General features: G+C 46.5%; 1 protein-coding gene across 2 annotated transcripts in view; it reads left to right on the forward strand.

Moving 5' to 3' along the window:
• The first annotated feature begins 14,993 nt into the window (after nucleotides 1–14,993).
• LOC309538663 (glutamate decarboxylase 1-like) overlaps nucleotides 14,994–22,766 on the forward strand; it is a 31,462-nt gene continuing 23,689 nt past the window's right edge. The window contains exons 1-4 of one of the 2 annotated variants that reach the window (XM_082234453.1): nucleotides 14,994–15,150; nucleotides 15,855–15,911; nucleotides 20,337–20,471; nucleotides 21,285–21,527. In XM_082234453.1, coding sequence (XP_082090579.1) covers nucleotides 15,096–15,150; nucleotides 15,855–15,911; nucleotides 20,337–20,471; nucleotides 21,285–21,527 — 490 coding nt within the window. In that variant the 5' untranslated portion in view covers nucleotides 14,994–15,095. The remainder of the gene's footprint in view (nucleotides 15,151–15,854; nucleotides 15,912–20,336; nucleotides 20,472–21,284; nucleotides 21,528–22,766) is intronic. The other variant, XM_082234452.1, reaches the window with a different exon arrangement.

A 22,766-nucleotide genomic window follows, 5' to 3' on the forward strand; every position in this document is an offset into this window, starting at 1 on the left:
AATAACAATTATAATCACAATATGAGCTGGGCTGGCCCACCATGAGGCAATGTGAGACAATGTCAGACTCACTTCAGGTGGCAGATCCTGTGTCTTCCATGTCTCTCTCTCCCCCCCCCCCCCAACGATCTCCCCCATTTAAAGCTAAAGAACACATCGGTCAAAGCTCATTTTCCACCAGCAGGGATGAAATCTTCCCTGTCAAGTTTTTAAAGACAGACTGGAGTGGAATCTAGACACATATTAAAAACTCTGTGAAAATGCTTTTAAAAAAAGGTTTTGAAAAACACATTGAATTTGGCATAGCTCACTGTCGCCACCTAGTGTCACATTCGTATATTGCTCTTTACAACACATTTAAAATGTTTTGTTTGCAGTTGTATAGCTGAGTCCTAGGGGGAGTCTAGAAGAGGAGGAAGAGCTGTGTCACAAGCCGGGCACTGGAAAGAGGGCCGTAGATCAATCAACGCTCAAACAGAAACTATGGCATCTGTTCTCTCTTTTGTGCAATAATCTTTTGCTCTCAAAACAAACACCTCCTGCCTCACTGTGAGCGCATGGCTGTCTTGGGTCACATCTGCAGGATGCTTATTTAAAGGATCGGATGCGTGTGCACTAAAGTCCCCTTGTACTGGGAACTTCAGCCCATGCTGATCCCTCTCCCGCCCACTTGTCCAATGGGAACCATTGTTAGACTGATATAATCCTGTGAAATCTTCACAGCTGGCTTTCTCGTGATGGCACGGACATGTCCACAGGGTGGAGGGAAGGAACTGCCTGGCTTTAGAGGGAGATTCCCATGCTTTCCATTGCTGCTGAATCAAGAGTGTGGGCAGCTGCTGTGGAAACGTACCCTCAGGGAGGCCAGATGTCTCCTATTATAGAAGGTCACGACTTATTCCAGAAGATCAAAGCACTTGGCAACCACTGCTTCACTTTGTTTTTCACGTTATGCAATGCATTTCTCAGGATACAAACAGCAGCAGCAGCAGCAGCAGCAATGCCAGCGACTAAATTTGGCTCCTACAGGGACACTCACAATTTGTTCTGCTTGCAATTTAGATCCACAGCTTGTTCAGTGTAACGTGCCAACCCAAGTCGTCTCTCATTCGTTTGACTTACGGCTGCCATACGTCCAGACATTATCGGAAGGCAGAATCAACGTCCATGAGAATCTCCGAAAGGTGGTGCTTTGCACTGAATCAATCAAAAAATTGTGGTTTGGGGGCTCAACAACCCCCCCCAATTTTGGGGGTTTCCTAATTTCCTAATTTTGGGGCATCCTGGTTTTTCCCCTGGACATTATCAGAAGGCGGAATTGAAGTCCGGGGGCAATCTCTGAAAGGCGGTGCTTTGTTCTGGATCAATCAAGCTCAACGATTTTTGGGTCTTCCTGTAAAAAGCTTTCGCGGTGTCGTGGTTTTTACTTTTCAAAATACAGTGGTTACGTACTTAATTCATTCCGGAGGTCCATTCTTAACCTGAAACTGTTCTTAACCTGAAGTACCACTTTAACTAATGGGGCCTCCCACTGCCGCTGCACCGCCGCTGTGCAATTTCTGTTCTCATCCTGAAGCAAAGTTCTTAACCCGAGGTAATATTTCTGGGTTAGCGGAGTCTGTAACCTGAAGCGTCTGTAACCTGAAGCGTCTGTAGCCCGAGGTACCACTGTATGGCAATCCTAGTTTTACTTCTCTTTTGCACTAGGGTTATTTAAGTGCTGGGCAGACCAGATGTGTTTACTTTCCGCCATGCTGATAAGACAGTGAGGGCAGAATGGGAAGACGGAAAACCCTAGCTAGGCCACTCTAACGAAGACTATAATAATTTGCCCTCAAGAAGAAAAATAGGGGCAGTGACAAGAATCAGAAAACAGTGGCGGTTCTTGACGGAGCAAGCCCAAAACGTTTTGCTGTCTGAAGTGAAGGACAAGATGGTGGCCTCCCTCTGCTCTGGACAAGGAGCTGGATCTTGCTTCAATGCTGAGAGGAGCAGGCTAATTTTTTTGGGGGGGGGGGCAGGCACAGAAGAGGCCCATGGCACACCGAGGCCTAGATGTCAGGGACTGGGCGGAGGAGGAGCGGTGGAGACTGCCGCCCCATCTTGACCCTCCCAGGGAGGAGGAAGGAGAAGACAGTATAGATTTACAACAGGGGATTGAGGGAGGTAGCAGCTTAGAGGCAGATGAGTGGGAAAGTTGGGAAATTACGGGAGAGGAGCAAACAAAGCCAGAGCAGCAGCTGATTGACACGTTGTCACTAGAAAGCATTCCAGACCCTCCATGTCCCAGAACCCGGCAAGCCTTAAAAATAGGAGAGCAAAGAACTTGAAGACAGAGGGTACTTAGCGGCACCGTAAAGGAGGTGGTGATGACGATGACGAATGAGGCAGTGGGAGAGAAGTGGGTGGAGATTCACTCGGGACAACGCCATTATCCAAGAGGCTGGGTTCTATGGCCTCATTCTGTAAAGTTTGAAATAAAAAAGGACTGTAAGAAACTTTTCCTTGCCTTTATACTTTCCTGGGCAAGTAGCTGGGAGCCGCTGACAGCATCCTGACATTATCCTCCTGGGATGGTGGAAGTGGTGGGGCTCTGGAAGAACAGCCGGCGGCTCCTGCTACCATCTCTCTGCTTCCATACTCTCCAACATTTCTCAGCTGAAAATAGGGATGTCCCATTCCATAAAAATAATTTTACTATTTATACCCTGCACACCTGACTGGGTTGCCCCAGCTACACTGGGCAACTTCCAACTTACAAACCCTCCAACTTTATCTGATGAAAATAGGGACGTCCTAAGAAAAAGTGGGACATTCTGGAATCTGGGATCAAATCAGAAGCCGAGATGGTTTCTCTAAATCAGGGACATCCCTGGAAAATAGGGACATTTGGAGGGTCTGTGCTTCTGCCACCTCTGTTTGCCTAATGATAGGGCAGGCCCTCTCAGGGATAGCTGGAGCATATTCAATGTATTGGTGAGAAGATTGTGCTCACTTGTGCTCCAGATTACACTATTTATACAATATTCAGTGTGGTGCTAAATAGTTTGTTCCATCAGGGCAACCATTTGGGCTTGTGGACAGAAATATCCTTCCCTCCTTTCCCCCACATGCTGCTCTGGGGGGTTCAGAGCCAATTTCAGGGGTTCAGGTGGCACATAGGTGGGAAAGAGCCTTGTTTTGAAAGTGGAAGTCCTTGCGCAGGGTTTCCACTGATGGAACTCATTAGCTGAATCCTGAACGTTGTTCTGCGGGGACCATTTGGAACCAACCCAACTTTGCCTGCGGAGCTCTGATGTTTCGCCTGCATATTACAGGTAGGCCTGAGGGAGAACTTTGATTCAGGCAAACCTACCCAATTCACTCTTTCCCAAACAACAGGTGCATCAAAACGCCAGCCATCCTTCAAAATGTGTACTCCTTTGAATTTTGCTGTGCAGTTCTCCAGTCCAGTCATGTGTATATACTGGGATAAGGTGTTCCTAATAATGCATTCATTGGTGGAAAATGTACAAAACGCATTACATCAGGGGGAAACTGGCTTGCAAAAAATGTGCACAGAAAAATATGTATATTGGGATGCATTAGCCCTGAAATGCTGATAAATTCTCATGGGGAGGAGTATTCTGTATACAAAGAAAAATCACAAAGTGTTGTGGGAATGTGGAGAACTGAACTCCAGCCTGGGAAGAGGAGAGACCAAGAGAAACCGAAATTTACAGGTGCGACCATCCCTTGTTGATGTTCTATTGTTTTGGTGTAACCGATGCCTGGGAACTGGATATGCGAGTGTCTGATTACCTATGAATGTCCACATTGTTTCAGGTTCTTTACTGTTACTTGGGAATCGCGATAACAAAAGCTGTATAGTTTCAGGGCGAGGCAAATGTTTATCTCTCCCTTCAAAATGCTCAGCACAAGTGGAAAGGGTGGTTACCTGTGGCAGCCACATACCAAGGATTGAAAAGCAATCAGCAAACTGTTTCATTCAGGGGTGGCAGATGGATAAAGGGTAACTTTGCTTACGGCCTGCACACCTTCAATTGTTCCTTTCTTTCCTCCCCTAGCTTCATATTACCTCACCTCAGCTTTCTATTGATTGAGTTTGTTAACATTTGATACATTTCGCAGATTGTGGAGCTGTGTAATATGACAGAAGTGACTCACCACATGCAGCAAAGCTGCTACGCTAGCATCCTGCAAGTGGATCACGGCTGTTTACCAGGGCAGGGAAGATAAGTGCAATGCAAACATATAATCAGGCCCACCGACTAGCTTCCCCCTTTCCAGTAAGCAACAGTGACCCCAAGTTGTTTTCTTTCTGTAAGCTGTGTATCCTCTCCTTCTCTTGAGTTTCAATTTCCACCCTCTGCGCTACACTAGAGCAATGCATCAGATTTGGCTGTGTCCTGAACAAAACCAGGCCTATTTGGAGTAATCCAGACATGTCAAATCAGATTGAGACAGTCCTGGATCGCTACAGGTGAGGTTTGGTTGGACCACAGTGATTTAGGGCTGTCAGAGTGGTGGAGCATCAGGCAGGAAGGTACAAATCAGACGCCGAGCTAGTGCAGACACCTCTGACATCCCTGAGGAGTTTGAGACACTGGTAGAGGTAAGAGCAAACCTCTCAGGCCCAGCCCACTCATTTGCTTGCCAACTCCTGGGACTAAGAGCTGTATCTGCCCTTCTCTTCAAAGGAAGATGCAGGGGGCAAGTCACTTGTTGGATCAATGTCTGTGCTTGTGTGTCTAAACCTTCTTTGCACCTCCTATACCTTGGGACCACTGCCTTATGTACCAAACTTGGTTTATGCATTGAAGACTTTAGCAAATGTGGAGTTTGAGTTCTTTGTCCAGTAGTGAGGGCTCTTCCCACCAGACCCCTCCTTACTGCCCCCCTGAAGCAGCAGGATTGAATTCTGCTGCTTAGAAGCTGGAAACCAGAAGCCTTAGATCCTGCATGGTCCTGGTTGCTGCTTCTTTGTGAGCACCTGCTCTTATATGGCGGGCGGAGAGGAAGAGATGCTTGATCTCCTACTCCAGCAATACTGTGATGGCCTGGGATTCCGAGTCTGAGAGTGATCCGGAGGAATCCCAGCCGGCACAGGAGTCCCCGCCTCCAGGGCCGGCTGAACTGGGGCAAGGCCTAGATGCTGAGGAAACTCAAGAGCAGGCACCAGGTGAAACCATTCTGGCCCCAGAGGGGCTTGATGACTCAGTGGCCACAGGTGAGCCTCCTCCAGGGCCCAGTAACCCTTCGGCCTCTCCTGATCTGCAGAGGCTTAGGGCAGAGAGGCGAAGGGAACTGGTTGCCCCCAGGAGGAGTGCTCGCCTTAAGGCCAGAGGAGGCGGGGCTCCTGGGGGTCGGGACCGCCCCTGACCTTAGAAGAGGATAAAAGCCCAGTCAGGCCGGCCCCAGGTTGCGGGAGCAACGTCGTTGTTGGCTTCGGACCTTCATGTGTTCTTGATCTCTGCTCGGCCTCCTGTTCCTGACTATCCAGTACTCCTGTTCCCTGCTTGGCCTCCTGTTCCCGTCCATCCGGTGTTCCTGCTACCTACTCAGCCTTCTGTTCCAGCGTTCCTGTTCCCCGCCCGGCTCTCTGCATCGGACCTCGCCCCTCTTCGTGTGGACTCTGCTACACTCACGGTACCTTACCCCCGGGACCAGCACAAATACCCTCAATGCCTCAAGGACCACCTATCTCCATATGAACCTACCTGGACCCTGAGATCATCACTGGAGGCCCTTCATTGTGTGCCTCCTCCTTGAGGATGTCAACACAAAAACAGGCCTTTTCTGTGGTGGTTCTCCCCAAGGAGGCTTACCTGCTGCCTTCATTAGACACCTTTAGGTGCCAGGCAAAAATATTCCTCTTCTGTCAGGCCTTTGGCTGATAAAAATCCAATACACTTTTAAACATGACATGGGAGGGCAGATTGTTGGTTTGTCCCCCCCCCATTTTTCTTTTGTGCTTTGTGGGTTTTTATATTGCATTTTTAAAGAAGGCTGATCACAGAAAAATTGATGCTGGAGGAGACTCTTGAGAGTCCCATGGACTGCAAGAAGATCAAACCTCTCCATTCTGAAGGAAGTCAGCCCTGAGTGCTCACTGGAAGGACATATCCTGAAGCTGAGGCTCCAATACTTTGGCCACCTCATGGGACTCTCAAGAGTCTCCTCCAGCACCATACTTGTAGAAAGTCAAGAAAATATTTGTTATTTGTTTAAAAGCTCAGTCTGGTGCTGTGACCACAGAGTCCCCCCGCTCTGCCCACTACCAGTGCCTTAAGAAGGGTCCTGGGAGGGGAAAAGCCCCAAAATGTGTAGGTGCCAACCCTCCAATAGAAACCTCTCCATTCTGAAGGAAATCAGCCCTGAGTGCTCACTGGAAGGACAGATCCTGAAGCTGAGGCTCCAATACTTTGGCCACCTCATGAGAAGAGAAGACTCCCTGGAAAAGACCCTGATGTTGGGAAAGATTGAGGGCACAAGGAGAAGGGGACGACAGAGGACGAGATGGTTGGACAGTGTTCTCGGAGCTACCAGCATGAGTCTGACCAAACTGTGGGAGGCAGTGGAAGACAGGAGTGCCTGGCGTGCTCTGGTCCATGGGGTCACAAAGAGTCGGACACGACTAAACGACAACAACATACTGCATTTTTATGTTGCGAATCGCCCTGAGATCTATGGATGAAGAGCAGGATGTAGATTTCATAAATAAATAAATAAATAAATAAATAAATTAAATAAAACTCTCCCCTTCACCTCCTGTCCCCCAAATTGCTTTGGGGAAGATCCTGGGAAAGGTGGGTGGTCCCTGGATCAACCCAGGGTGGGTCAGCCTGACTGGGGACCCCTGGATCAGGACTGAAGGGCAGATTAGCAGGGGGAGAGGGCTGACATATGCTACACACAGTGACAAATGTTGGTGGATTACTCTTAAGGCAGAATTCTAATCCCGCCATTCGTAGAAGCCTTTGAAAGATGCTTCAAGGAGTCTCACCTTTCAGCGGTGCGGGAGATATCGTTAAAGAAAAGAGAAGGAGGAAATAGTCACTTACCAAACTTCAGGCTAATTCTACTAGTGGTAAGCCCGGTTTTGTGATGGAGACAGTTAACACGCCTTCATAATAAAGGAGAAATTGGGATCAAACTGTTAAGAAATGTGTATTGGGTCTTACTTCTGCCTCTCCTAGAGTTTTATTAATACTTCTCTGAGTCAATCGGCTCTCTGGAATTAATTAAACAGGGTAATAAAAATGCACTTTTATTAACTTTCTCGTTTTCTTTGTGCCCCAAGGAAGGGTAAACTTATTTAATTATCACCTCCCTCCTTGCCTGGGTAAGAAAGAAATTCAGGGAAGCTTATTACAAGCAATAGAAGATTAATTTTGCCCCGGTGAGCAAGAAGCTAGGAGCTGAACAGCTGTTCCAAGGCAATTAGGTTCCCAAATGCTTCTCTTAGTTAGGTCTCACTTCAGTTTTTATATCTATACATATATGTGTAGATCTAAAGGAGGACATCTGGTCTAAAGTAAACCAAAGTTACCTCTAACCAAAATTATTGGGGTGACTAGTCTATGGAACTACCTGCCTTCTGTGGTGCAGCTAAATACATCTCAGGGCAGGTCTTCGGAGCCCTGCAGCGTAGGAGGTCACTGAATAGCCATGCAGAGAGCATCTAGGGTAGCAGTCACATGCCGTGACACTGTGGGGCTGGGACCTGTCACTGCAGCATCCTTCCTTTTCAGAAACATTTTATAGCCAGGGGGTACCCAGGAGGGCATGACAGATGCTCATTTTATTACTATTTCCCCCCTTAAAAATATGCATTGTCCTTTTCAACAATGGTGCTTCTTCCCGTGGAAATTGTGCTGGTTATCAGGGCAGAAGAAATGGGCCCCGTTTCACTTCTGGTAATTATGCTATGATTTAAGTGAGTTTAGAACAGGAAACGGCACATGCCGGGTGTGTATCTTTTTCCTCAAGGTGTCAGGGACTGGCTAGATGAGGAGGAGTGGGGGAAGCTGCCTGACCGAGAGCCCCCCCCCCGGGAAAGCGCAGAGGGAGAGAATTTTGATCCTGGTGGTGGGAAACCAGCCACACCCTAGAGGAGGAGCTGGGAAGTACTGGAGGCTGGGAGCTTGAAGGTTGGTGAAGAGGAGGAAACAGGCACAGGGCAGGGACAGGAGTCAGACTTAGCAGTTCTCCCACAGAGGCACTCTGACAGCTTCTCTGCAGCCTCCCTACCAGAAAGAGGCGTTTATTGCATGTTGCCAAGCAGAGAGTCGGGCAGATCCAGAGAGGGTTCCTTGGAGCTTGGCGTAGACAGAGCGAGAAGAAGAAGAAGAAGAGTTTGGATTTGATATCCCGCTTTATCACTACCCGAAGGAGTATCAAAGCGGCTAACATTCTCCCCCACAACAAACACTCTGTGAGGTGAGTGGGGCTGAGAGACTTCAGAGAAGTGTGACGGCCCAAGGTCACCCAGCAGCTGCATGTGGAGGAGCGGAGATGCGAACCCGGTTCCCCAGATTACGAGACTACCGCTCTTGACCACTACACCACACTGGCTCACACAGAGGCCTGACACAGAAGGCTAGGGAGTGAAGGAGGAGCTACAAGCCAGTCCAGGCAATTGCTTTGTCCAGACAAGTGCAACCTTTAGAAGTCTCTGTGTGTTCTTTGTCCTGCTTTCCTTAATAAAGAAACTAACTGTAAGGTAGTCAAGCGTTTCACTCTCTTTCTCTGATCTGTGAACGACCTGCCTCTCCTCGTCGGCTTCCGGACAAAATGCTACATTCCAGCCATATCATGTTCTCCTTGTCAGTTTCCTAACACAGGGTTGGAAACTTTGTGGTTATGTGGTATGTGGTTTGTTTGTTTGTTTGCTCTAGAATATCAGGGGTAGGGCTATAGCTCTCTCCCTGTCATATCCGGGTTCAATCCCTGTCATATCCGGGTAGGGCTGGGAATGTCCCCTCCTCGAAACCTTGGAGCATCACTGCCTATCAGTGCGGACAATGCTGAGCTAGATGTCCCAAAGGTCTGACTCATTATAAGTCCGCCTCTATGTTCTCATAGGCTACGTAGAAGCAGTTGTGAAACAGCAGGGCGTGGAGGAATGTTAATTGTGCACTCTGCTGCTGAAGTAATACACAGGGTTGTCTATATCTCCCCATTAAGCACAGAATCTAAGATTACTTAACTGCACCATTGCCTGCATTGATAATCTTTGGGGTTGGTAGCCATTTGGGGTCCATGTGAACCTTTTCAAACTGGAGAAACTGTTGTCAGCACAGCGCTCCCTGCAACCACATGGACCTACCCGGACCCTGAGATTATCATTGGAAGCCCTTCTTTGTGCACCTCCCGTGAGAGGTCCAGATGGTGGCAACATGAGAAAGGGCCTTTTCTGAAGTGGCCCCCTGTTTGTGGAATGCTCTCCCCAGAGAGGCTCACTTGGCGTCTTCATTGCATATCTTTAGGTACCAGTCAAAAAGGTTTCTCTGTTACCTGGCCTTTGGCTGAGTGGCTATTGGCTTGTTTTTGGTTTTGCTTCGTTATGTATTTTGTGTTCTCATTTTGTATTTTTGCATTGTAAATTTACCTGAAATCATCGCGTGAAGGGTGGTATACAAATCTAATAAATAAAAATAACCAAACACACAGAGAAGCCTATTCTATTGGCTATAATAGAGACATTCTTTCAAGCCTAATTTCAGCAGAGGGTGAGGTGGGTGGACTCTGTAGGAATCAGTTAATGAGTCCTGTCAGTGGAAGCCCCAACATTTGCTTGGTCAGCAAAAGCTGTTGTGCTTGGGCCCAGATAGAGCTTTGAGAGTTCATAATGCACACCTCAAAGAATAGGAGAAATTTATGAGTGCAGAGGGAGGTTAGTTGGAATACCTTTCAGGTGGATTCCTATATGAGGGATGGGGAGTCATAGGCTATTTAAGAATCGAAAAAAGTAGTCTGTAATGCAACACTGTTTTAGAATTACTGTTACTCCGTAACTTGGTGAGTAAAATTAGGATATACATATATTAAAAGTTTGATGCTACAGAATATATCACCAAGGGAAAATATTACACTTTTAGCAAGTAATGGATTAGGATGTTGAGGTTTGACCTTTCGAAGTTTATGTCCAAACTTTAAATCAATAACTAATATCTTAGATTTTACTGCAGCTCTAGGGAGGATTAATTGCCCTTCTGGATGAAGTAAGGCATCGCCTTTAACTGCAAGTGCAATTTCTGAGGTGATTTGACAGACAAATTCACATATACTTAAACCATAAAATGAGCGTTCTTTCATTTATGGTGATTGAAAAGAGACACTTCTCAAAAATAGTCACTTGCCACTCGACATTCATCAGTTTTAAAAGCACAATTGGCAGAATCATGCTCATTCCATTTGTCATATATGCAAAGTGTACTGGTTCTTCAATTTCCCTGTTTGCTCATAAAGCTCGGTTCGGGTAACTTTCTGCTACCTAAACTTAAAACTGTGCTGCAGGCCAGCATAAGCTATAGTTTCCTGCTAATGCTCCATTTGTACCTGAGGGAGATAATGCAAGTAAATGTTTTGTTTCAGAATGGAGCACTGGCAATTGTACAGCATGCTAGGCACACTGAAATCAACAACACAGGGATCCCTCCGCTACCTGCCACTGGAGGTCTCTGGGCCCTTGAACCAATACAAGCTCAGAATCTTCCATGAAGCTCCCTTCTTTTGCCCTGCCTGATGTGAGATGGGCAGGACTTACAATTTGGTGGATCTGCAACACAGATTCTCTTTGCATGGACAGGCGGAGTCCCCCAAACCCTGGGCTGCTCCCGTGTGGAATAACGACTCAAGACAATGTGCTATGGGATTAAAATTGCCACAACTTTATTATGTTTCAGATATGGGTAGACCTTGGCTCAGGCACTGGGCTTTTATCCTTCCCAGTCCCTCGCCGGGGATCTGGGGAACATCAGGGTTATCCAGTGTGTGTGGGGATTGGGCTGGCTCTGGAGAACATATGTTCAAGCAGAGAGAGCCCGTCCCCATTTTGCCGCCATTGCAAGGGAGAACAATGACAACCTCTAGGCGTACGGCCAAAGCCTCCCCTCAAAACAACCCCTTTAACAGGGAACCCTGGTATCGCCGCCGCAAAGAGAAGAGGGGGGGTGAGTCACCGCTACACGCCCACCCCCGTTTAGGGAAGATAGACTAAAGGATTCTGCCCAAGGCCTGATACCGCCAAAGTTGTGACGTTTTGCTATGGGAAAGGCAAACCTGCCAACGCAGGAGAATTCCTTTCCGGCCCTTCAACAGCGACCTTGATGTAGCAGCGCCCGCATACCTGTGGAGAAGAGGTTAACTTGCCAAAGAAGTCTTAACTGAGGGTGGGTAGGGTGGGAGAAGCTCTGGAGCCAACTGACGATTCCCAGGTAAGATCCTCCCCCTATTGTGTGGGTAGGGTGGTCCCTCCCCCTACCTGGCCTGATCACCTTGGCAACGCCTCCCCAGGTGGGATTGGGCAACTGGCTGAGGTAGGCGGAGACCTCCAGGTATCCCACCTGGGGAAGGCGAAGCCAAGCCCGCGCTAATGGTGCCGCATAGGGTCCAGGGGGCTGCGCGCGACCACGCAAAGGATGGCCCCCATTTAATGTGGGGAGTGGTTATTCCTGCACCCTGATTAGATTACTGTTCCCATCTAAATTCCCATTTCTGCTCACTTCTCACTTTCCAATCTTAAATTCACATTTCTACACCCGTTTGCATTCTTCCCTTTTAAAAAGTCCCCATGAATTCATAGCCTGAATTTTTCATAAAATGCATTTTTGTTGCATTCAGTTTTGCCCAATATACACATATTTGCAAATCGTTTCCCCATAAAATAGTACATTTTGGTATGTTATTTCTACTAATATGTAGACTTTTATACACATTCTATACTAGTATGTGCGTTTTCCTACACATTACAGTGGTACCTCGGGTTAAGAATTTAATTCGTTCTGGAGGTCCGTTCTTAACCTGAAACTGTTCTAACCTGAGGTACCACTTTAGCTAATGGGGCCTCCTGCTGCCACTGCGCCGCCGGAGCACGATTTCTGTTCTCATCCTGAAACAAAGTTCTTAACCCGAGGTACTATTTCTGGATTAGCGGAGTCTGTAACCTGAAGCGTCTGTAACCTGAGGTACCACTGTACTGCTCAGACCGAATAGAGCTCAGTCGATAGAGCATGAGACTCCTAATCTCAGGGTCGTGGGTTCCAGCCCCATGTTGGGCAAAAGATTCCTGCATTGCACGGGGTTAGACTAGATGACCCCGTGGTCCCTTCCAACTCTATGATCCTATGACTACAGAAATGCACCACAAAATTCAGAGAAGTATGAATTTTAAAGGGTGTCCCTATTTCAGTTCACATTTTGTTTTGGAAAGTACATAATAGGCAGGTTTGCCTTAAAATAAAAACTGATTCTAAATTCTCCCCCAGCTCTAATATCATGTTTTAAATTGTGATCCAAACTCCTTTTGGTAAACCACCCAGCTGAAGATGTAATATAATCAAACATTTCCTATTTTGTTGGATTTTTGAAAGCTGCTTGCTCTTCTTGCAAAACAGGGGAGTGTTTGGACAACAACAACAACAAAATATTGTGAAATATTACCTCCTCTAGTCCTCTTTATTGATATAATTCTGCCATTATAAGAAATGTGGTTAATCTTAGCTGATTACTCCCATTCCCACTAGTGAAACAAAAGCACATGTGATTGCTCAACTGGGAAATGTACAAAGAACTTTGATCAAAACATGATAAATGATCCAGAAAAATGAAAAGAACATCTATTAAGCCGCCGGAAATTAGATGAAAGGCATTTAAAAACTATGAAAAGAAGGTGCGAGCAATCATGTGGTCCTCTGAGAGTATCTGAGAGACATGAATAGAAAATATTATATTAAGGCAGCAGTTCTCATGCCCAATTCTTAGGAAGTTTCCATGTAAATTATTATATTTCTCACCGCTAGAAACATTTCCTTAATGCAGAGAAGATCAGTTTGTAAGCCAGGAATGGGGAACTCATGGCTTTCCAGATGTTGTAACCGGGGTGTATGGGGGGTTAGGGGAGGGGCAATAACTCTAGGGAACATGTTATGCTCCTTCTGGGGTAGTTTGTCCATCTTTGGTCCCCACCATGCCTCAGCTGTCATCTGTGGCTCCCAGAAGCTGACATTATGTGACAGCATCCACACTCCGAGAAATGGCTTCAAATGGCTGGCTAAACCAGGTGAGGGTAGTAATAATAAATTTTATTTATACCCTGCCCTCCCCAGCCAAGACCGGGCTCAGGGCAGCTAACACCAGATATAAAACAATTGATTAAGATACAACTTAAAAACAAGATTAAAACACAACATTAAAATGCAGCCTCATTTCAATAGAAACTCAAATCAAAAACTTTTGGAGGATGAAAATATCAAATCTTCACCAAGGCCAACTTTTTGGACTGGTCCTACGTGGGCCAGAAAAAAGCCAGGGAAGTCCCCAAATAGGAGTTCCATCACAGAAGGAGAGAGGAAAAGGAAAGAGGGGGAGGGGATCAAGTTGCTTCCAAGTCAAAGGCCAGGCGGAACAACTCTGTCTTACAGGCGGAAAGAAATCAGATCCTGCAGGGCCCTGGTCTCATGAGACAGGAGCATTCCACCAGGCTGGAGCCAGTGTTGAAAAGGCCCTGGCTCTGGTTGAGGCTAATCTAACCTGCCAATGCAGGAAAATTCCTTTCCGGCCCTTCAACAGAGACCATAATGTAGCAGTGCCCGCGTACCTATGGAGAATAATAAATAAATAAATAATTTTTTATTTATACCCCGCCCTTCCCGGTTCAAAAAAACCGGGCTTAGGGTGGCTAACAACATATTTAAAACAGCATAAAATACAGTATAAAACATGAATAACAATAAATTCAGAATTCAAAAATCAATTTGGGGGGAAATCCATCCAATAAACATTAGATGATCACCAGGGCTACCTGGCTAAATTAGTCCTATTTGGGCCAGCAAGGAGACCAGGGGAGAATTAGCTGTGGGATCCCAAAGTGGGTAATCTTCATAAAAAGGGGAGGGGGAGGGAAGGAAGGGGAATAAAAGATCAGGTTAAGTTCAAATTGAAAGCCAGGTGGAATAGCTCTGTCTTACAGGCCCTGTAGAAGGTAATTAAATCCTGCAGGGCTCTGGTCTCATGGGACAGAGCATTCCACCAGGTCGGAGCCATCACTGAGAAGGCCCTGGCCCTGGTGGAGGATAGTCTGACTTCCTTAGGGCCTGGGACATCTAAACTATGATTATTCATGGACCTTAAGGTCCTCTGCAGGGCATACCAGGAGAGGCGGTCCCGTAAATACGAGGGCCCTAAGCCACAAAGAGAAGAGGTTAACCTGCAAAAGAAGGTTTAACTGAGGGAGGGCAGGGTGGGAAAAGCTCTGGAGCCAACTGACGCTTCGCAGGTAAGATTCTCCCTCTGTTGTGTGTCCTTCCCCTCACCTGGCCAATTCCCTGGCAACTCCTCCCCAGGCGGGATTGGGCGGTTGGCTGAGGTAGGCGGAGACCTCCAGGTATCCAGCCTGGGGAGGGCGAAGCCAGCCCCTACTACCAGGAGCCACACTAGGATCCGGGGGGCTGCGCATGACCACGCAAAGGGCACCCCCCATTTGATGTGGGGAGCGGTCATTGTTATCAAACTGCTGCAAAGAATGTATAGGAATGTCTGTGTGTTTGGCAGGGAGAGTAGGAGCACAGCAGAAAGGAAAAATATTCCTTGCATTTGACCTAACAAATAATTAAAGAATCCTAAGAGCCTTAAGCCAGCAATGCCCCCCCCCCCAAAAAGCCTACACAAAGGAAATCAGAATTCTTTGTCTCCGCCCTTTTTCGCTTTAACAAGTAACTGGAACGCCCAGAGGCACTATCTATTCAACAAATACCAAACTATGTAAAACAAATTAGTTCAGCAGCAGATACATTTGAGAATTGTGTGTTTGTCCATATTAGGGCTGCAGAGAAATTGCACTTTTTAGTACTCTGGATATTTTTCTGCCGTGCATGGTTATTCAGAGCGGCAAAGAAATGGATTTCCAGATGGTGAACAACAGAACAAGTAAGTGTGCAGATATCATTAGCAGATTATTACTTTTAAAAAATATCTAGCTGTTCAAGATGTCTAAAAATAGTGATCTATTTTGAGGATGACTTTGTCAGGGTGAGACAGTCTGGGATACGGTTTCCGTTTTGTATTGGTACATTTTAAAAAGCAAAAGAGAAGTCATTCAAAGTGTTTGGGTGACGGTTGTGAGGTTCAGAACATTTGGGGTCAGAATCCTCAAAGGAAGACAAGAGCAACAAGCACAGATTGGTTTCTTGTCTGCTGTTTCCTCACAAGCCACCTGCTGCTTTATATATGATGAGAAGCTATGGTGTTGTTGTTTTTAAACTGTCAGAAAAGAAATTAAATCTTAAAAGCTTCCTTCTTTCTTTCCTGCTAACAAGGGGTGGCAATGTGTTGGTTTTTTTATAACCCCCCCCCCAAAGGAACAATTATAAGTTTTCTTTTACTAATTTTTACTAATTTATTAGGTAACTAATTTTTATCAGGCATATAGGAGCTCAGTCTTTTATCAGAAATGTTTCATGTGCGCTTTCTTGAAATAAAATTTTCTGCTGTTAATTTTCAACAGTTAAACGGAAGCTTTTCTAAGAAATCTTTGGTGGTTTCTCATAGCTTCTTCTTCAGTTGCTGTACAGATGTAAAGACAGACTTCACAGAGCTGATTCAGATTTCACATTTCTTTTCATTGTATTCAGATGCAGACACAAATCTAAAAATGCAACATGAGAATGGGTCCTGTGATGTTCTTCCAGGTCTGTAGAGTCTTAATACTTTTGGTCTATCCCACAGTGTTTCTTAAACTTGGGTCCCCAGATGTTGTTGGACTACAACTCCCAATATCCCTAGCTAGCAGGACCATTGCTTAGGGATGATGGGAGTTGTGGTCCAACAACAGCTTGGGGACTCAAGTTTGAGAAACACTGGACGTTTGTCCAGAAAATCTCTATGACATGGGTTGCTAATGGGGCAACTTCCAGATGTGGTTGGATCGTGACTGCCACCTTCCCTGACCATTGACTGGGTTTGGTGGGGCTGATGGGAGTTGCAGTTTAACAACTTTTGGAAGGTAATCTGGGCTGTAGATGATCTGCTGCGAATCTCTGCTATGGAATTCCATCCAGCAAACACTTATTTAAACCCAAATTCTCCTCCTCCTCCTCCTCAGGGATAAACATATACAGTATTGTCTTTCTGTACTTTCTTTAGTAGGAGATGCTTAGTTTAATCAATCAATCAATCAATCAATCAATCACTCATTATGCAATCCAAGACCTTTGGCTAATGACATTCATTTCAATGTTTGGATTCTCTTTCTTTCTTTCTTTCTTTCTTTCTTTCTTTCTTTCTTTCTTAGTTTTTAATTAAAGATTTTCTTGTGTTACAAACCAGAGAGACTTCCAGCTGATGGGAGTCTCTCTAAATGGAGATCTGTTTGAGTGATGCTTCACCCAGCAGAATGGGGCAGGGGAGATGACATTCATTGACCCCTTCTCCGCCCCTCCAGGGGGCCCCAACTTGAATAAAATATTTGGGGGAGCAGGTAAGCCCTGCCCTGCACAATCAATCACATGACACATTGCACCACACCATTTGAATGGCGTAGTCTATCAGTTTGGGCGGGCCATCCCCCTTCAGATATTTTTTGGGGGAGCCAATGGGACCTCGACCCCTAGGAGTTGGCTCCTATGCTCCCCCCTATAGCCTCTTGTGCCCTCCCACATTCTCCAGAGGGCAGGTAGATTTAGGGGACCGTCTGGGGCAGTATGAGACATGGTTCGGGGGAGGGGGTATCTGTGAAAATTGCCCCCCTCCCTTAAGCAGGCAAGATCCTCAGTCAGAGCTCTGAAGGGAAGGAGCCCTTTCATTCATAGTTACCTCATTAGGATCCAAGCCATAACTTCCCAATTTCAGGACTCTGGCTACCACCTCCTGTTTCTTATTAGGGTGCTCCCCAGTGTGGTGTAGTGGTTAAGAGCGGTGGTCTTGTAATCTGGTGAACTGTGTTCGATTCCCCGCTCCTCCACATGCAGCTGCTGGATGACCTTGGGCCAGTCACACTTCTTTGAAGTCTCTCAGCCTCACTCACCTCACAGAGTGTTTGTTGTGGGGGAGGAAGGGAAAGGAGAATGTTAGCTGCTTTGAGACTCCTTCGGGTAGTGATAAAGCGGGATATCAAACTCCTCCTCCTCCTCCTCCTCCTCTTCTTCTTCTTCTTCTTCTTCTTCTTCTTCTTCTTCTTCTCCTGTCTCCTACTGAGCTCCCAGGCCAGTAACCCAATCTCTTCAGCTATGGCTGTTGAGGATCTGCACACAGAGACAATGCTTCACTGCCAACAAAGGGACATCCACTGCCTCACCATTTCTCCTTTTAAGATTTTCCCAGTGAAAATACGTAACTTTCCAAAAGCACTGGCAGTACATTCAAAGATGCTATAAATATGAAAAGGAAGAATGACATGGGAATACGAAGCGCGGTGGAAGGCATACAACTGCAAATAGCTAATTGTCCAGGGATATAATTTGACACTTTTCTTCTCTCTTTCTCTCTATCTTTCCACTCCCACACCCCTCACCCTTATCAAATTTTTGCAAGTGGTTAGAAGGAAAAGATTATATCTCCGAAATTACTTCACAGTCATTTTGCATGAGTAGGGAAAGAAAAAAAAGTCGCTTTACAACTCATGCTTTCATTTGAGGTATTAAATGTACCAAAATGGATTCTGGGCAAAATGAGAACAGATTTACATTTTCAGCACAGTATATTTTAATGACAAAGCCGCATTGTAGAATGTGCCATAAAACACACTAGGAGAAAAATGGGGGATTAACACGTAGAATGTAGATTTCTATTTGTAGCAGGTGCAATTTCGCCCCTTCAGATGATTGTATGCAAATATCTTTGTAGGCACCTGTGCTTTGCAGGTAAAACTGAGTCATTAACTGTTTAAATGATCTATTTTTCCCCCATGCAGAAAATTTCAGCAAAAATCAAATGCACTAAAACAAATATCAGATGTTTCATGTTTTGTTTTGTCTTGTCTCTGGAGTTGAGTTCTGCTAAATTAATTTTAAATAGCATCGGAGAAATGTTGGAAGGTATGAGGTTATACCTATATAAGCAGCCAATGCAGTATACACACAACTTGGGTAAAAATAGCCCCCAAGGCTGAAGAGTGAGTGTGACAATGTGCCACAGACCCACACTAAAAAAGAGAATAAGGGAAGGAGAGGCTATACCTGACCTTGTGAAGCACTAAGTGCAGCACAAAGTTAGGCTATGGAAATACAGTCTCTCACAGGACTGTGAGAGGCAAAGTGAGGCAATTGCGTCAGGCGGCAAGCTCTGATAGAGATCTTCCCTCACCCCTTCTTCTTTAGCGTGGAAGATTGTGTACAGTGTAGCAAGCGAGGGCTGTATTTTGCTATTGAGCAGAACAGTGCCATAGAATTTGTGAAACAAAAGCTGGCTGCTTGGATTCATCTTGGTGTTCTCTAAGCACACAAAGAGCAAAAGAATAGGTGAGACCACAGAACAGGTGGAAAGGATGATTTCATCCTATGTACCCTCCTGGAGAGAGGGACACGGGTGGCGCTGTGGTCTAAACCACTGAGCCTAGGGCTTGCCGATCGGAAGGTCGGCGGTTTGAATCCCCACGATGGGGTGAGCTCCCATTGCATGGTCCCTGCTCCTGCCCACCTAGCAGTTTGAAAGCACGTCAAAGTGCAAGTAGATAAATAGGTACTGTTCCGGCGGGAAGGTAAACTGCGCTTCTGTGCGCTGCTCTGGTTCGCCAGAAATGGCTTAGTCATGCTGGCTACATGACCCAGAAAAACTGTCTGCAGACAAACGTCAGCTCCCTTGGCCTATAGAGCGAGATGAGCGTTGCAACCCCAGAGTCGTCCACGACTGGACCTAACGGTAAGGGGTACCTTTACCTTTAGTCTCCTGGAGTCACTAACTCTTTGCTCCCCACAGTACTCTTGTGTGCATTTTTACTATGCATCACCTTCCAGGGTTCCAAATTGAGCAACAGGTGGGACATGTTTAGTGCACTGGTTCCTACTCTCCCTTCACTCTGATCTCATCACATGGAGGCATTTGTTGTTGTTTAGTCATTTAGTCGTGTCCGACTCTTCATGACCCCATGGACCAGAGCACGCCAGGCACTCCTGTCTTCCACTGCCTCCTGCAGTTTGGTCAAACTCATGCTGGTAGCTTCGAGAACACTATCCAACCATCTCGTCCTCTGTTGTCCCCTTCTCCTTGTGCCCTCCATCCTCCCCAACATCAGGGTCTTTTCCAGTGAGTCTTCTCTTCTCATGAGGTGGCCAAAATATTGGAGCCTCAGCTTCACGATCTGTCCTTCCAGTGAGCACTCAGGGCTGATTTCCTTAAGAATGGATAGGTTTGATCTTCTTGCAGTCCATGGGACTCTCAAGAGTCTCCTCCAGCACCATAATTCAAAAGTGTCAATTCTTCGGTGATCAGCCTTCTTCCATACATCTCACTTCACTACTGTGAAAACCATAGCTTTAACTATACGGACCTTTGTTGGCAAGGTGATGTCTCTGCTTTTTAAGATGCTATGGAGGCATTAGGATGCCTGAAAAGGGCTTGCGTGAGTCTGCCAATCAAGCATAGACCAGAACACTGGCACCAACTCCAGGGGGCCCTGGGGAGCCGGTCAACCACAATTTTGTTGTGCGTGCCTGACCTCTGTACCCCACCCGTACCACTGCTTGGCCTTCACCCCCAGGCTGCTGCTACTGCCTTACCTCTGGCGCTTAGGCAGCGGCTGGACTGGATGTGCCACTGATGCGGGGCCTATATGGGGCCCACTGCACCCATGGACAGAGGCCCCAGGCACCACTGTGGTGTCGGAGCACACATGCCACTCTGTGGCGCACACCCTGAGAGCCCACAGTGTGGTGCCCAAGTTGGCGCAGCTGTGGCGGAGAGACTGGGGATGTTTGTGTGTCAAAAGAAGGGGAATGGAGGGCAATTTACACAAGGAGGTTTACAAGCTGAAGATACTACAAAACAGGCAGCAAAGATCACACACGTAATAACAATCTGATCCAATACAGTGATGGGGCATTGCAGTTTTAAACTGGGTATGACTATTTTAGCAAGCTTACTTATCCTTTGTATTGACCTTTTTTATTCCTCATTTCCAGACAAACAGATCAGTACTGGACCTGACCCACTGAGACAAAAGCGTCTTTCTAGCTTCCAGGGAGAAAGTGAAGAGAGAGAGAAAGATTCTACCATTGAGAGCTTTGTGACCAATTTTTCAAACATCTTTGAGTCAGGTAGGATTAATATATTTGTGTGTGTGTGTGTGTGTGTGTGTGTGTAGGGGAGAGAGGTGGAAATTTAAGATCTACATGTACAATTTCTGAATCACCCCATTGTGAATCCTTCAAGACCTACTTCTCAGGATGTCTGCAGAATCTAGAAGCGGGGTGTTGTTTAGGGGTCACTGTTGTGGTCCATATTTAATTTTGGAGATGCTAGTTTTGCCGTTACTCGTGTCATTTTTGTATACCAATTTTAAAATATTATTACAGCATGTGGGGATTGTTTAATTTTGTTGTGTATGTTTCGATAAGTTTTTATTTATCACTTGTGACCACTGTTCTCTTATTTTTGAAATTATGTATATCTTTGCATATTGTAAGCCACCTGGAGCATGGTTGGAACTATGGAAAGGTGGCATGCAAAGAAGCAGTGCTGATGCTGAAGCTGGAGACTCTCCCCCTGTACTTTTTACAGCAGGAGTAGGGAACCTGTGGTCCTCTGAAAGTTGAGGCTAGTGGCCAACAGCTGGAGATAAAGTCCAGATGTCCAACATCTGGAGAGTCACCATTTCCCCATCACTGTTTAATAGTCATTATGTGTTCCTTCCATTCATCTCAAGGTCCTGTTGTGTGGCGCAGATGGAGTCCTTCTTGCTGGGACTGGATGGAAGGACCATGGGTTAAAATGGTTGGGAGAAGCTTGACCCCATTTTTCTATCCAGTTGCAGATTTAAATGTGCAACCTCGTGCAAATCAGCCTTTGCCCCAAGTCTCCTCCTGAATCCTACACATCATTAAACAGAATTTCTCTCCTCCAACTTCCAGATCTTTTGCCTAATCAGAATGGCGAGGAACTGACAGAACGTTTCCTGCATGAAGTTGTGGGTATTCTCCTGAGTTACATCAAAAAGACCTACGATGGAAAGACGAAAGTGCTGGATTTCCACCACCCTCACCAGCTTCTGGAAGGGTTGGAAGGCTTCAGCGTGGAACTTTCGGATCAGCCAGAACCTCTGGAACAAATACTTGTTGACTGTAGGGATACCTTGAAATATGGAGTCAAAACAGGTAACTGCGCGTTGTGTTTATACAGCATTGTTTCGGTGGCTAGCAGCCATGTGGACTTTGGGTTCACAGAGAGCATGTGTCTGAATGGCAGGAGCTGGGAGTCAACCACAGGGAAGGGATATTGCCTCCTTGCCCAACTTGTGGGCTTCCCAGAGACATGTGGCCAACCAACATGGGAAACAGGATGGCGGACCACCTTGATTTGTTCATGCTGCTCTAGCATGCGTCTTCCTATTGCAGTCTGGTGGCTTACAAACTTTCTGTTTTCAGGGTAGACATAGGGCCAGATCATACATACATTCATCTGCCCATTGGTATTGTTTATGTGCTGCAGAAATGACTGCATTCAGCACCATTCTACTTCCACATAGTATACCGTATTTTTCACCCTATAGGACGCACCGTCCCATAAGGCGCACCTAGTTTATTTGGGGGGGAAATAAAGGGAACAAAATTATTTCCCCCCCAGGCATGGGGCTGGGGCAGGGGAGGCCCGAGCTTCCCCCGACCCCAGCCCCCAAACAGGCAGTTCTCTGCAAGCCGTGGGAGCCCAGCGCTGGCTCCCGCTGCTTGTGGAGAGGTCCGCGAAGCCTGGACATGCTGATCTCAGTGCGTGCAGGCTTCGGCATGCAGGCAACTCTCCGCAAGCAGCGGGAGCGCTCCCGCTGCTTGCGGAGAGGTCCACGAAGCCTGGAGAGCAAGAGGGGTCGGTGCGCACCGACCCCTCTCGCTCTCCAGGCTTCAGCGAAAGCCTGCATTCGCCCCATAGGACGCACTTTTCCCCTTCATTTTTGGAGGGGGAAAAGTGCGTCCTATAGGGCGAAAAATACGGCAATAAGTGACCCAAGAGCTTTAGACATATGCTGAATTCTTGTGCTCTTCTTTCTCCCTCCTCACTTTTATGGAAGAGCCATATGGTTGCACACGTCACAATCTCCAAGTGGTGAGACTTCAGGGGGTTCCAATGCTTACTCAGAGTTTGGTTTTGTTGGAGTGAAGGTCATTGAGGACTATGGTGTCTTGAGGAAACTAAGTAGATGTTCATTTCTGTTTGTGTGTGTGTTTAATGAATTATCCACATAAGCCAAGAGCTTTCTTCTAGCACAGTTGCTACTGTACCTCCCTGTACAAACACCCCCCCCCCCTTGGCTCTACCTAACTATGTAGAAACCCCTCGAGGCTGGTATCTAGGGATTTCTTCCCTCTTCACAATATATTTTAATTGCCACTAATTTCTAC

The sequence above is a fragment of the Podarcis vaucheri genome (genome assembly GCF_965113315.1).
Source record: "Podarcis vaucheri genome assembly, chromosome: 8".
Taxonomy (NCBI): domain Eukaryota; kingdom Metazoa; phylum Chordata; class Lepidosauria; order Squamata; family Lacertidae; genus Podarcis; species Podarcis vaucheri.